The 16,769-nt window shown below is 35.9% G+C and overlaps 1 protein-coding gene and 1 pseudogene across 1 annotated transcript; both read right to left on the reverse strand.

The window, feature by feature from the left end:
- Positions 1–4,097: 4,097 nt before the first annotated feature.
- LOC114042063 (olfactory receptor 5B12-like) lies at positions 4,098–5,066 on the reverse strand. Its single transcript, XM_027860769.1, has one exon. The coding sequence runs from the start codon at positions 5,064–5,066 to the stop codon at positions 4,098–4,100; it is 969 nt and encodes a 322-aa protein (XP_027716570.1).
- A 90-nt stretch (positions 5,067–5,156) lies between these two features.
- Positions 5,157–16,769, reverse strand: part of LOC114042064 — a 14,819-nt pseudogene continuing 3,206 nt past the window's right edge.

The following is a 16,769-nucleotide window of genomic DNA, read 5'->3' on the forward strand; positions in this document are numbered from 1 at the left end:
CCTTTCCTGCCTCCCTCCCCAACACAGCATGCAATTTGATATAGGCTATAAATATATATTCCTATTAAACATATTTTCATATTAGTGATGTTGTGAGGAAGAATTAGTACCAATAGGAGGAAACACCAGAAAGAGAAAACAATACAAAACAGAAGAAAAAATAACAAATAGTTTGCTTTGATATGCATCCAACCTCCATTGCTCTTTTTTTGCATGCAGATAGCATCATGAGATCTTTGGAGATGTTTTAGATCCTTGCATTGCTGAGAAGAGCTACGTCTATCAACGTTAGTCATCTCACAAGATGGATATTACTGAGTTCCACGTTCTTCTGGTTCTGCTCACTTCACTCAGCAGCAGTCCATGCAAGTCTTTCCAGGTTTTTCTGAAATCTTCCTGCTCATCATTTCTTAGAGCAAAAAACCATTCCATTACATTCATATGCCACAACTTGCTCAGCCATTCCCCAGTTGATGCTCCTCTCAACTTCTAAATCTCGGCCACCACAACAAGAGCTGCTATAAATATTTTTGTACATGTGGATCCTTTTCCCATTTGTATGATCTCTTTGAGATACAGCCCTAGAAGTGTTATTGCTAGGTCATAAGGTATGCACAGTTTTATAGCCCTTTGGGCATAGTTCCAAAATGGTTGGATCATTTCATAACTCCACCAACAATGCATTAATGATCCAATTTTCCCACATCTTCTCCAACATTTATCATTTTCCTATTTTGTTATGTTGGCCAGTCTAACAGGTATGATGTGGTACCTCAGAGTTGTTTTGATTTGCATTTCTCTAATCAATAGTAATTTAGAGCATTGTATCATATGACTATAGATGACTTTAGTTTTTTCATCTGAAAACTGCCTACCCATATCTTTGAACATTTATCAATTGGAGAATAACTTGTATTCTTATAAATTTGACTTAATCCTCTATATATTTTAGAAACAAGGACCTCATCAGAGACACTGGTTATAAAAATTCTTTCTCAATTTTCTACATTCCTTCTAATCTTGGTTGCATTGGCTTTATTTGTGAAAAAAACCTTTCAATTTAATGTAATCAAAATTATCCATTTTGCATTTCGAAATATTCTCTATGTCCTGTTTGGTCATGAATTCTTCTGTTCTCCATAAATCTGATAGGCAAACTATTCCTTGTTCTCCCAGTTTGCTTATAGTATCTGCTTTGATATCTAAATCATGAACCCATTTTGACTTTATTTTGGTATATGGTATGAGATTTTGATCTATGCCTTGTTTCTGCCATATTCTTTTCCAGTTTTCCCAGCAGTATCTGTCAAATAGTGAGTTCTTATCCCAGAAGCTGGGGTCAAATAATGTCAAATAATAAATTACTATAGTCATTGATTACTGTGCCTTGCATACCTAACCTATTCCACTGATCCACCACTCTATTTCTTAGCCAGTATCAAGTAGTTTGAAGATTGCTGGTTTATATAATACAATTTAAGTTCTGGAACATATGCCCCTTTTTAGTAGCTACCAGGATAAATGCAAAGGTGTCAGTCTTATCACATTTTCTGATAACTCAAATCTAGGAAGGTTAGCTAACATTGGAATACTGTATTTTTTAATGCTTTGCAATCCACGTTCATGATGGCATATGAGGATTTATGTGGACGAACGAAAGGTACTTGTCTGATATGTCCCAATAGGATTACAGGTATCTGGAAGCAGTGAAATTATGTGAACACCAGACCAGGCACCAAAGGTCTAGAGAGAAAACCTGGGTTTTTTTGGAGGGTGGGAAGTGGGAAAGCTCATTATAAGTGACTTGTCCAGGGTCACACAGCTAGTAAGTGCCTGAGGCAGCTGGATTTTAATTCAGTTCCTCCTAGTCCACGGATGGTGCTCTATCCACTGGGTGACCTAAGTGGACCTCCAGTGGGAATTCATGAGAGGGATAGAGCAAGGGAATCACAGAATCTTAGAGTCAGAGAGCCCTCAGAAGTCATCAAATCTAATCCATGACTGAAAAGAATATTCTTTACATCACACCCAATAAAAGAATAGCCCATCTGAAAACCTACACTGAAGAATTATTCAAGGCAGGTTGCCAATTGTGTAGTGTTCCATTTGTTAGGAAAGCTTTTCCTTGCTTCAACTCAAAATGTGCCTCTGAACATTCCAGCCATTGCTCCCTGTTTTGCCTTCCAGAGCTCAGCAGAATGTGCCTAATGTCTCTCCAATGAGACCCATCTTCAAAATACTTCACCCAGCCACACTGAAATACTCATTCACCAAAACAAAGATACTCATTTCTTTCATTGTTCCTTATATAGAATCATCTCCAGTAAATCTCATCTTTGCATGCTCCCCAAATTCAAATCACAAATGGAGAATGGATAGTGACAAAGTGTGGGAAGAAACACAAAGACATATTGCATAGCTGGGCCTCAGTTACTTCCTTGTGAAATCTATGCTTGCTTTCCACTTGAAGTCCAACGTAACCCATTTCAAAGCCCTTCACTACCCAATGAGAGTTCTGGGCTCACATGGACCATTTGTAATACTGGATAATGACCTACAAAAATGATTTCTCTCTACCTTTTTCGTTATCTTGTTACCCTTGAATAGTTATTCCTCAAAAATCAACTTACATTCTTGGAGTGTAGCTTGTTCCTAAGTTTCTTCCAGTGTGGTCAAGATGGGTCTCTAGCTCTTATAAAATGATTCAAGTTTCTAAATCATAGCCAGCCTTTATTTCATACAACAGAAAAATCAAAAGGTATGAAAAGTAATACAAAACAAAACCTCAAAGGAACCCTTATTCAAAGAAAGAAACATATAAGGCAACAAAAGAACATATTAGCTAGATTGGAATTGATGTTGAAGATGGCATCAGGATATTACATTGATGTTACAATGAAATATGTGTCTCACAAAAGATCAAAGATCTTTCCAGGCCTTTAGGACCATCCTATAGTTTATATTCCTTCCTAAAGTTAATCATAATGTTGCAGTGCTCTGAAGCCAGCTCCAAATGGTTGACAAAGAAATAATTCCATGTTAAGCATGAGCACCTGGATGGTAGAGAGAAAGAAATGCTACAGATCAGGACTTTATTTATTGTTTGGTTTTTAATCTAGATTTTGGAAAGTGATGGAGAAAATAATACGTTAAAAATAGATTTAAGGGGCAGCTAGGTGGCGCAGTGGATAGAGCACCAGCCCTGAAGTCAGGAGGACCTGAGTTCAAATCCGACCACAGACCAAACACTTCTCACTTACTAGCTGTGTGACCCTGGTCAAGTCATTTAAACACAATTGCATAAAAAGCAAAAAAAAAAGGTTTAAAATGAAGGTCACATATACATTTTTTTTTCAGGAAAGCTGGTTCTTAAGCATTTACCAGCTCATCCCTCTTTTAGGGGCTGCTGTGTAAGCAATGCCATTAACATTAAAGCTAAATGTTCCAAGCAATTCAGTGGCTTTGCTCTTGAAGTAATAAATTGTTTAAAATTATGTAACTGATCTTCTTTCCAAGAAAATCACTACAATTGCTGTCTTCAATTTAAATGTGTGTGAGTGAGTACACACATCTAGGTGGCACCATGGATAGACCACTGGGCTTGGACTCAAGAGGAATCATCTTCAAGAATACAAATAGAGCCTCAGACACTTACTGGCTATATGATGCTGGGAAAGTCTCTTAACCCTTTTTGGCTCAGTTTCTTGTTTGTGAAATGAGTTGGAGGAGGAAATGGGAAAACACTCCAGTATCTTGGACAACAAAACCTCAAAATGGAATCACAAAGAGCCTGACACAACCGAACAAGAAAGAGAAGATAATATGCTCATATTATTCATTCCACATAATAATCTTTTAAGAGAGAGAGGGTACTATTAAGGTCCTTTAAATATGAGGAAACTGAGATTGGGACTTGCTAGGGCTACACGGCATGCAAGTGTGTAAGACAACGTAAGTTCAAGTCTCTCCTACCTCCAAAACTATGACACTCTCTACTACATATGTTATCTTTGAAAAAGTTTGGATTATGTACTTCTCTGTGCATGAGAAAAATAGCCTGATTTCGGGGCTAGGTCCTAGAGTTGGGAAGGTGAGGATTAGATTTTCTCTCTAAGAAAAAATATATCAAATTGAAGTCGTCGTCCCCTGACAACTTTCCTAAAAGCTTTCCTGACGTCTTTGTTCCTAAGACTGTAAACCAGAGGGTTCAACATGGGGATGACCATGGTGTAGAACACTGACACTATTTTGTCTGTGTCCATGGAATGGCTTGAGCTGGGTTGCAAGTACATGAAGAAGATTGTCCCATAGAATATGGACACTGCTGTGAGATGGGAAGCACAAGTGGAGAAGGCTTTCTGGCGGCCTTCAGCAGAACGGATCTTCAGGATGGTGATGAAGATTAACAAGTAAGAGGTAAAGATGACAAGAAACGGGAAAAGGCTGTTTAGTGGCCCTAAGATAAAGAGTATTAACTCAGTGATGTGAGTGTCAGAGCAAGAGAGAACTAGGAGAGGGGGAATATCACAGAAAAAGTGATGGACTGTGTTGGACCTACAGAAGGAAAGGCTAAACATGCTTCCTATGACTATGGAGGAGGCCAGAAAGCCACAGATGTAAGCTCCACTGGCCAGATGTGCACAGACTGTAGATGTCATTGTGGTAGTATAATATAGAGGTTTACAAATAGCAGCATGGCGATCATAAGCCATGGAGGCTAAGAGGAAACTTTCAGTAGTAACAAAAGACCCAAAGAAGAAAAACTGTGTAGCACATCCACTATAGGATATAACCTTGTTCCCTGTGAGGAGTCCAGCCATCACCTTGGGAGTGATAGCTGAGGAATAGCCAAAATCCACCAGAGAGAGGTTACTGAGGAAAAAGTACATGGGGGTGTGGAGGCAGGATTCACTGGAGATCAGAGCTACTATCCCCAGGTTCCCTACCAGGGTGATGAGGTAGATGAGTGTGAACATTATGAAGAGCAGAACCTGAAGCTCTGGGTCATCTGTTAATCCTGTAAGGATGAACTCATTCACTTCAGATCTGTTCTCCATGGATGTCATTTGAGAGTGATGCCATTCACCTGCAACAAAAGAAGAACCATCAGAAAAATCCACTCTGCATGATGAATGACTGCGAGACATAAAACATGGTCAGAGACACATCTTCTGTGGGAGTTAAAAATAGCGATTAAGAGGAAAAGAACATCTAGGTAGTTGTCAAAGCAATTATTCTAGGTCCTCAAAATCCACTCATCCATTTTCTCATAGATAGAGAGATTCTCTCATGTATTACTGCTCACTTTGTGCAATCTACTACAAATTTAATCATCACCAAAGTAACATTTTGCACTTCAGGAAAGGGAAATGCCTTTTTCTCTGGCAAAAATCAGCATAAGAGGAGGTATTACTATTGGCCAAGTCTGGGGAACTAGATTTTTGCTTATGAATATGTTTCACTCTGATAAAGAAGAGAGGAAAGAAGAATAATGAAGAAGGTAGAATCAAATAAGAGGAAAGTTAAAAAACTGTGAGAAGGGATAAGAGGTTCAAAGAAAATTGGCCAAGAATTCATTGGGATCCTGTTTACTCCTGTAATCATTGCAGCTTCAAGGTTTATGCAATAGACTGAAGTCACCAGTTCCTGAGTAGGAGGAGTTGCCAATGGACACCAGTTGTACAGTTGTAAGAATCATCTCTCCAAAAGACCACTGGTGGCTTACTTAACAATAAATGTATGTCTTCTAAATTTGTTTCCTTCCCATAGCCTGTCCTTTTTCCAATTCTCCACCACTACCACTGTAGAAACAGAAGGTGGCCACAAACAGGGTTATTTGTTTTTTCATTCACTATATGATTTTTTGGGTCCCACAGAAATCACCAGTTTTTCAGTTAGTCGGTTTCAAGTTTGAGCTAAAATCTCCCACAGGAAGGAATTATGCCTCGCAGGCAAGATGAGTTACAATCTCTAATACATGAAAACAAATCTGGCTGCCAAGGTACAATTTAGACTTTAGGGATGGGAATGATACCTTGAATATGGTTCTGGAAAGGTTTTTCTCATATCTGAATGAAATAGAATAAGTTACAAACAGGCTCTTATACTATTTTTAAACTGAGAAAATATACTCATTAAAGAAAACCAGGAACCATAGTGAAAACAAACATGGTGAAAAGCATTTATATGGTTATCAGTATATTTCTGATGGGAGTCTTCAATTATCTGGACATCTGTCAGAATGTTCTCTCTTATTCCACATCTCTGTCTCTCAATACCTCTCTCTGTCTCTGTCTCTCTATCTCTGTATCTCTGCATAGTTGTCTCTCTCTGTCTCTTCCTGACTCTTTTCTCTTCTATTTCTCTGCCTGCTTCTCCTGGTGTGTCTCTTTCTATCTGTATATCCAGCTAGCTATCTGTCTATCTCCGTCTCTCTCCTCAAAGAATGGCTATTTATTTCTTGATAAAAACAATATTTTAATACATAAAAAGGTATGAAATGAAGAAACAAATATGAGAAAACTCTATCTTGCATTTAATTCTCATAAATTATGAGGAATTATTAGGGAAAATCAAAATAAATGGGAATGTTACAAGAGTAGAGGAAAAGTAATTACACCACCCTAAAGTTTGAGATAGGTAAAGAAAGGAAAACTACCAATTGTCAGATATGCATAGTAGACTTAGGAAGAGTCAATTCTAGGCAGTTTAGAGGAAGGATAAAGGATCATTCTGTAGGGAATTTAAACTTGAAAGGAAAGAAAAATCTCAAGAATAAAATTTTGAAGACACAGGAAGAAAAATTGACAATCATGTAGACTTAGATATGAAAAATAAGTTTGCAGAAAAGAAAAGATAGATAACTAATGATAAATACAAAAGCAGATCCTATATTATAATAAGAGAGTTGTAGGAGTGTCAGCATGTAGTTTGAACTGAGGGAAGCCCAGAAAGCTAAAGACTGTGAAAGGTGTGTATAAATGCTAAATTTAATTTAATTTATTTTTATTTAATTTTTTTAATTTAATTGATTTAATTTTATTTATTTAATGCAAAATTGACTATTTGGGGAAACAAAGGATAATCAAATAAGGAACTGGACTGATTCTCAATACTGATGAAACAAGTACAATGAATGCCAAGCAAAGGCAGAGCTGCTCAATTTGTATTTTGTTTCTATTTCCTCTGACAAATAGAATGATCTTTGTGTTGAGAAGAACAGAAAAACTAATAGTTGATACCAAAGTTAATAAGAATTAGCACACATGTTAGTGGAGAGAATGGAAAAAAGTATTTATGTAGGATCTATTATTGGCCAAGCACTGTGCTATGCTTCATCAATATTCTTATTTGATTCTCACAACAGCCCTGTGAAGTAGACTCTGCTATTACCCCATTTTAAAGTTGAGAAAAGAGAGGTAAATAGGGGTTGAATGACTTGCCCAGGGTCATACCTTAAGTATCTATGACTGGATTGAATATCAGCACTTTCTGACTCCAGTCCCAGTGCATTCTCCATTTTACCAGAGTTGCCTCTCTATAGTTTGCAAAGTACTTTAAATAGATTGGATCATTTGATCCCCACAATTACCTTGTGCCATACATGGCTTACAAGAAAACCAATTTGAACTTATACTGCCTAAAGAGACACAGTATCCAAGCATACCCAGGTAGTCTTCTCTACTCTACATTTGGAGCAACATGCTAAGTAGTGGGTTGAACACTTTAGCAAGGACATTAATGGGCTAGAGATTCTCCAGAGGAGTTCAGCCAGCATGGAGAAGAACTTCAAAATCTTCCAATATTGAAATTGGTGGAAGTAACTGATGGTATTCAATGTAGAAAAGATAATAGATGAGTGTCATGGCAGTGGTTGAGATTAGATATCTTCAGGTATCTGCCAGATTAACATATGGAGGAAGAATTAGGTTCATTTTATTTGTACCCAAAGAGAATATCCAGTAGAAATGGTTAGAAGGTAAGAAGAAACAAAGTTAGGTTTGACGTAAGGAACATATTCCAAAAATTGTGCTATCCAGAAATGGAAGGGGCTTTCTTAACATGTACTGGATTTCCTCTCACTTAAAGTCTTGAGGGAAGGGCTAGTTGATACCTTGTTCAACTCAAACACACACAGGCACAGATACACAGACATAGGCACACACAGACATATATCTATTTCTCTATCTATATCTATATGTATTATATATCTATATCAGAGGTGTGCAGAGACAAAGTTCATTTCTTATTTTACGTAAAAAATGTGTCTCCTAGATTGCTATGACCATGGAGAAACAACCTCAGCTCATAGACTCAATTCACTCATAAGTTGAAAAACGATAAAACAATGGTACTTACACCACAGGGCTGTTCTGAGAATAGAAGAAGATAATTCTTTAAAGTGTTTTGAAAACCTTGAAACTAGATAACAGAGTTCTCTACCAATATTTTAATTAACACTACTGTTATTGTCTGTTTTATTTTTCACAAAACCCTTAATGTCTTTTACTTCTAGAATATCACAGACCTCAGTTTCCTTGTAGTTAAAAGAAATATATTAGACTAGATGATCACTGAGATGCTTTCCATCTCTGAATCAATGATTCTGACACTTTTAACCTGTATTAATTTTAAAGATATCCATTCGTCTACATAGCACCACTGTTAAAGGACTTTTTTTTTCTGATATAGTTAATATGAAAGTGAGTGGTAAGGATAAAATAAATAAATAAAACTTTATCTCATAGACTTTTAAAGGAGTAGAACAAAATCAACTTTTACAATTAGCAACAATGAAGGATTTTCCTTTCACATAATAGGAACTATATTAAGTAGAAAACAAACGACCAACTTAGAGTCAAAATTTATAGAATTGTTTGCCTCATACATGGTACCTGTGCCATTTTTGTCATTGATATTATTGAATCAAAAATGTATAGACATAATCTATGACAATCCTTTCCACAGATGTATTCACTGTTGGGTCCTCTTGAGTTCCCAAGTCTAGAGAGAACCCTTCTTGGTCTCCAGGGCTCACAAAGTGATTTCTTTTCTACTCTGAAATGCCCAGGTATGGGTGAACAGCACTGTCTTGGAAAGATACTTGATTTGGAATCTGAAGATTTTGGTTCTAGTATTGCTTGGGCATTCACTAATTTTTTCTGTGATTGTGTGGAAGTTAATCAACCCTTTTGCACCTCTCTCTGCTCATTTGGAAAATGGGAATAATATTTCTTAGGGTATAGAGTTCACACAATGACTGTAAGGAAAGGATCAAGAATTAAATGTTATAGACATGAGACTTACCATGATCAGTACAAGATAGTGGGCTTTTACAAGTTAATGGATGAGTAGATGCTCCAAGAAACACAACAGAGAAAAGAGGAGAGAGGTGTAACTACACTACAAAGTACTAGTGTGGCAATGTGCTGTAGTAGAAAGAGCTTTAATCTTTGAGTCAAGAGGATGTGGATTTAATTTCCACCTCAAACACTTATTAATTGTGTAAGTCAGGACAAACCACTTAATTCAATCAATCAGCTTCAGGTTACTTCTCTATAAAAGGTGAAGGACATAATAATGATGGTATTTATTTCAAACAGTTGTTGGGAGATTCAAATGAGAAAATTTAAGCTTTTTCCAAATGTTACATAAATATGAACTATTATCATTTAGGGCAAGGACTCTTTCTCACCTAAATTTTCTTGTCAAACTTCCCTAAAGTTCCTACTGCAGTGTCTTGCACACAGTATACCCTTAACTTTGTTAATATTAATTAATTAACAGTAATGAATAAAATAATTTATCAACATTGTTAACTTAGGTGTTTCTTTGGACTACACAATCACCCATCCCTCAAATGGCTCTTTCAGTTACTCAGGAATGGTGAACTTGAAAAGCTGCAAGTAGTGGATAATGACAGGTGTTTATAGAGGCCATGAATTATTGAACAAAACTTGCATACAAGATCTCATTTGAACCCTAAGTCAACCCTATGAAATATGTACCACAGATATAATTACTCACAGTTTATTGATAAGGAAATGAAAGTGAAATGACTTACCCATGAGGGTAACTTTGGCCTTAAAGTCCCAAGTCTAGGAAACAGAATTGGATTGGTGAAACTCTTCACTAGTCATTGGGGCCAAGAGTTCAAAGGCTCCTAATGGTAGAGAGGTCACTTCTGGCAATTGCTGTGGCATGAATGGCAATCAAGTAACTGATGTCTGCTCCTAACCTCCATTCAGTTCAGCCTCAGGAAGCACAAAAGAAAGCAGTGAGTGAATTAATCAGGGAATTTGATCCACCAGCTCTTTCCCCAACTCTGAGCCCTACAGTGGCATGTTTCAATGTCAGTAGCTGAACTCAGGGAAGACAGGGAAATTATGGAGACCTGGAAGCCCTGTCACCTTTGGGAGATTGTGTTCCCTTGAAGATACTTGGCAGCTCTGCTGCCAACTCTTAATCAAAACAAACCATTAAATTCAGCTTTAACCATTGGGGGAAGAAAAAAAACTTTTTCTCATGGGTACTTTGTCATTATTACCTTATTGTTAGCAAAGTGAGGTAAGAAGGGACTTGTGTAAGGCCATTGCCAAAAATTGGCTTCTAGTCCTGCTTCCACCATTTCTTTGTTAGGTGACATTGACTAAATCATTGAAAATCTCCAAGTCTCAATTTCTTCTTCTTTGAAATGGGCGTAATAATTTCAGACTTGAAAACAATGAAAAGGTTTTGGTGAAGATCAAATGTGACACTGAACATGAAAGAGATGTAGGTTATTAAAAAGTTTTCCACAAAATAAACCAGTAAAAAAAATAAACTTTCAACAAAAATGGAAGAAAAAATGGTGCAGTGGATAGAGCACTGGCCCTGGATTCAGGAGGACCTGAGTTCAAATCCCATTTCAGATACAGAATACTTACTAGCTGTGTGATCCTGGGTAAGTCACTTAACCCCATTGCCTAGCCAAAATAAATAAATAAAAAAAATAAACTCACACAACAAGGCAGTAAAAAAATACTGAACTAGGTATTAGAAGATCCGGGATGGAATTGGAGGTCACTGTGAAAATTTAAGCAAGTCACTTTTCCTCAATGAACCTTGATTTCCTCATTTGTAACTTCCAAATAAGCATATTTGCATGCTCTAATTCCCATGATTATTGTCAGAATAGTAAATTATAAATGATTTTCTTATTATTCTAAATATTATTGTCGTTCTTTGTTAAAATTGGCTCAGAGCTCCCAATTTACCTATTTCCTCAAATTGCATCTGATCCTGTCCTTTCCTGCTTTTTTATCTCTGAGGACACATACCCTTAAGTTTCTAGTTCAATGGTAAGTAGGGAAATGTTGTACTAATCATTTGTCAAGGTTGAAGTAGAACCTTTGACAAGCTCCATCCTGCTATTCTTGAGGACAAGATGCGGAGAAGGACAATGAAGAGCCTGGAGTGGCAGATTCAGAATTTTTTGAAGACTTAGATTCCAGAAAGATTCAACAGAGGCTCATTGTCAACTTGGAAGTTGGTTTCTCCTTAGCCCATTCCTGCTGTATGTCCCCCACAATACAAAGTCAATTTTATTTACTGTCTATACATTTTATGCTCACTTATATGTATATTAATTTTCAACCAATAAAATTTGTTTCCTCATGGACAGACACCACATGATTTTTGTCTTGGTATACCCAGAGCCTACACTGGGCCTTACTTAAAGTAGTGACCTAATAAATTATTGTGGATTTCAATTGATTTTTCACTTACTTGGACAAACAGATATTGACTTCCTTATCAAATTCCCAGAAAAAAAAATCTACTATAAATTGCGCATTTATTAATCACTTGCTCTGGGACAGGCACTGTGTTAAGTGTTGGAGATACAAGAGTAACAAGGGCAAAAACACATTTTAGCACATTTTCAGACGACTCATATCAAGGAAGGTTAGCTGCCATTTTGGGAGAATGGGAGATTTAAGATCCCGAAAGATCTCAACAGAGTAGAAAGTTGGGCGAGACTCAATAAGTTAAAAATGAACATCAATGTAAATTTCTACATGCATTCAAAATATCATCTCTTTCAACATAAATGATATTGCAAACTACAACAAAGATAAATATGATCTTTGTATAGTACTTTAAGTTTAGCGAATTGCTTATATACATTGTGCTATTTGAGAGGAAAAAAAGCTAATGCTATCTTAGACTACATAAAATGGCATAATGTATTAAATGGAGATGAATGTTGCACCACTTTATGGTGTAGGTAGACCACACCTGCAATACCAATTTAACTTAGAGTAACTACATTTTACGAAGATATAGAGAAAAGGAAACACATCTAGAGAGAGTTGTCTAGAATGGTAAGGTAATAGGGTCTACACCATATGAAGGTTAATGGAAAGAAAGGAAGATGGTGAACACAGACTTATGAGTGGCATGACAGATATTATGTATGTGGATGGTTATCATGAGCAAGAGGGACTAGATTTGGATTTTTTTTAACATTTGTGAATGCTATTTTTTTTCTTTTTGTATCTCCAAGTACTTTTATTAAAAAAAAAATATTCTGACCTTAAGAAATGTCAATCAATGCAAGCATTTCCATAAACATAAAACAAGAGAAGAAGAGGATTGTGCATGTAGCCACCAAAATGAACCGTGTATAACTTGCTTCTCCCTCCAGGTACAAAACAATTTCCTTTCAAAACTGTCTTACTTGCCTCTTTCCTATCAATGTTCCTTCTGTTCTCAATTGTGTACTTTTGCAAACATTTTGCTGACCCTATTATGCTAGAGTAGCATGCCTAGCAGTAGTATCACTGAGTCAAAGGTTATTTGTGTATGTCCAGGTTAATGACTTTCCAGGATGGCTTGATCAGTTCACAACTCTACCAACAATGTATTAGTATACTTTGTTTTTCCACAGCACCACTGTCAATTTAATTTTCCTTTTTTTTGCCTATCTGATGAGTAAGACGTACAAACTCAGAGTTGATTTGATGTACATTTCTCTAAGTATTAGTGATTTAGAACATTTTGGTATGCCAATTGTATACTTAGATTTCTTTTACAAGATTTTTTTTTTCACTTTAGTCTACTTTTATTGGGGAATGAATCTTATCCTTATATATTTGAATCAGTTCCTCATGTCTCAAATATGAGACCTTTGTCAGAGAAATTGTTACAAAGATTTTATTCCCATTTAACTGTTTCCTTTGTAATTTTAAGTGTTAGTTTTGTGTAAAAACTTCAATTTTATTTAATCAAAATTTGTCCAGTTTATCTTCTGTGATCCTCCCTTTCCCTCATTTGGTCATGACCTTTTCCTCTATCCATAGCTGTAAGAAGTTTTCCTTTCTGCGCCCTTTATTTATGGTGTGGCCAGTAATATTAAAATCATGTATCCATTTGGAATTCATATTGGTATGTGGTATGATACCTTTGTCTAAAGCTCATTTTTGCCAAGATGCTTTTCATTTTTTCAAGCAGATTTTATCAAATGGTGTGGTCTTTTCCCAGGACTTGTTGGTCTTTTGGACTTATTGAATATTATGTTTCTAAATTATTTTGTTTTTGTATGTTGTTAGCCTAATCTGGTCCATTGTTTCACTTTTGTTAACTGTAACAAATCATTTTTTATGATTACACTTTTACAGTTTAATTTGAGATCTGGTATTCTTAGCCTACCTTCCTTTTCACGTTTTTTCTTCATTTATCTTGAAATGATTGACAGTTTGTTCCTCAAAAAGAGGCTTGTCAATTTTTTCAAGCTCTGTAGTTTCAAGCTCTAAACTTTAGCAATTTGTTTTCGTATGGCACTGAGTAAATAAATTATGTTCCATAAGCTTGAGCATGGCTCAAAATTAATCAATTAATACTTCTGCAGGTATTGATGTCTGAAATTGTTAATGTAAATGGTATTGTGTAGTTGTATTCTTATATTGTGAGTATGTCTTTGTAGGTACACTTCCATGTATTTTATAGATTCTATAGTTATTTTAATGGACTTCATCTATCCCTTCATACTCAATTTGTATGGTATTCTACAAAAAGTTAGATAATTTATAGTTTTAAATACCCTACTACTTTGCTGATGTTATTGTGTATTTAATTTTAGTTGATTTTTATGGTTCTTCAAAGAGACTACCAAATCATCTGCAAAAAGTGTTGTTTCATTTTTGTCTGTGCTTATTTCTTCCATTTCTCATTTCTTGTCACATGGCTATAGCTAGCGTTTCATGCACTATACAAAGTAATAATCGAGTTTTGCTTCAACCCTGATCTTATTGGAAAGAAATTAATATATCCATATTACATATAATTCTGGAGAGTCAAAATCAAGACAATGGAGAAGTAGAATAAAGTATAGCTCAGCTCCCCAAATCAAACCCCTTCACAAATATCTAAAAAACAAACAAACAAACAAGATAACATTCCTGATCGAGATATCCAAGAAAAAATATCAAAGTGAATCATTTTCCAACCCAGGGCATGTCAGGAAGGTAGTCAGAGAGCAGAGGTGTATAAACACTGCTGATAAGATCTGGCCATGAATACACCAGGCAATGCATTATAGTTCCCAAGAACTGGAACAGGACCAAGTTTGTGCACAAGGAAAGGATAAAACCAGGAAGGAAGAGGTCCCTTGGGGCTCCTCAAATTAGTGCATGGTTTAGGAAAGGGTGCTCTCTGGCAGCTCTGGTGCTTAGCATTCACTTCTGGGTCGCCTATCAGTGGTGGACTGAGAAAGGGACTTCCATAAAGGGGTGATGGAGGATACACTCATGGGGTTGAGGCTGTTTGCTGAGCAAGGAACACATTCAGAAGCAAATAATAGCTTTGTGGCTCTGAACCAGGAGCAGAACAGGGACTCATTTTTATCTTTCAGCCCATGATGAAATATGGAGTGGAATAATAATAATAATTAAGAGTAATAATAATAATAGCAGTAATCCCAGAACAAAGAGGGTTCAGCAGTTCCATCACTCTAAATGTGCAATCCTTCTTAGCTGGCTGATAGATCCTAAGTCCATCCACAGTGTACTAGAATTTCCAACCAGGAACAAGCCCACAAGCACAGCATTTAGACCCAAAACTGAATCAAGCACCTGCAGGTATAAGAATATATCAGCAATGACCAGATTGGATCACATCACTTTAGGAACACTGAAAACATCCAGAACCCCAGCCTGAGATGTTCCTAACATTCTGAAATAACACAATACTCAATGCCTGAAGAAAACATCAAAAGGACTCAGAGGACAAAAACTCAGATATAACTCCTGTAAATGCACAAATACTAGCCTTACTATAAATTCCAAAGTCAGAGAACAGTTTTAAGCAATCAGCAAACAAAAAAAAATAATAATCAGCCCAAAATAACTCTAGTAGTGACAGGAAATTTTGTGATGCACCCAAGGAAAATGACCCAAAAATATTTACCAGCAAAGCTTTACAGAAAAACTCAACTTAAGCATAAACTGAACTGGAATTCCTGGAAGAGATAAAAACAAAGTTTTTTAAGCTAAAATATTTTTAAAAATCAAATGAGTATGCCAAAGGAAAAAAAATGAAAAAGTCTTGAGAATTAATTTAAAAAAATATGGAAAAAGAATAAACAACTCAGAAAAAGGTATAAAATCTTATATAAAAAAAACACTGTGAAAATTAGCACTGACAAATTATAGTTACTGAGACATCAAGAAACATTAGAAATAAAATCAAAATACTAGAAAAAATGGAAGAAAATTTATTATATTAAAAAAAACTAATGACCTGGAAAATATTGAAGAGAAAAAAAATGAATAATAACCAGACTATTTGCAAGCTATGACTGAAAAAAATGGCCTAGCCATAATATTTCAAGAAATCATAATAATAACAAGTTCTCTTCAATGCAGGGAGCAATGTAAAACTACCAAGAATCTACTAGTCAGTAGAAAGAAACTCCAAAATGAAAAATCCTCTTCTTGAAAGAAATCCCAAAATGAAAAACCCTAGAAATACCAGAGTCAAGATCCAAATTTTCCATATCAAAGTAAAAAATAATATAAGCATCGAGAAAGGAAAACAAAGAACAAAGAAGCATTGAGTATTCGCACAGTACACTCATGAGATCAGGATCACACAACATTTTCGAGCTACCACTACCAAGGAGAAAAGGGCTTGGAACGTGAGTCTCCAAAAGGCAAAAAAAAAAAAAAAAATAAAGATTTATACCATAATAGGTAATAATCTACAAAGCAAAACTGAGTATAATGCTACTGCAGAAAATTGAATTTTAATGAAATATAAGACCTTTATTTCGGATAAAAAAACTGCAGAGAACTTTGAAATACAACAATAAGATACACGAGAAGTATAAAAACTAAAACATGAGTGAGGAATGATAAGGTACTAAACAAGGCTAAATGTTTATATCCTAACATGGAGAGATGATACATGTATCCCTTGAGTGTTCTATCACCAATAGGGGCCATAGAAGAAGTCTACTTGAACAGAAGGCCCGGGAGTTGTTCTGCTATATTGAGATTATCTTAAAAGAAAAATGGAAAGTGAGGGGAAGAGGAATACATTGAAATAAAAAAGAGGAGAAGGGTAGACATTTTCTCACATAATTGGAATGTACAAATAGAAGTCTATATAATAGAGGAGGGTTAGGAGGAAGAGACAACATTTGAACCTCATTCTCATCAGAGAGAGAGGGAGAGGGAGAGAGAAAGAGAGAGAGAGAGAGAGAGAGAGAGAGAGAGAGAGAGAGAGAGAGA

This window comes from Vombatus ursinus, unplaced genomic scaffold (assembly GCF_900497805.2).
Source record: "Vombatus ursinus unplaced genomic scaffold, bare-nosed wombat genome assembly UNPS02014248.1, whole genome shotgun sequence".
Classification (NCBI taxonomy): domain Eukaryota; kingdom Metazoa; phylum Chordata; class Mammalia; order Diprotodontia; family Vombatidae; genus Vombatus; species Vombatus ursinus.

What these genes read in the sequence shown, in the direction of transcription:
- LOC114042063 (XM_027860769.1), bottom strand. Translation starts at nt 5,066, where the DNA reads ATGACATCCATGGAGAACAGATCTGAAGTGAATGAGTTCATCCTTACA.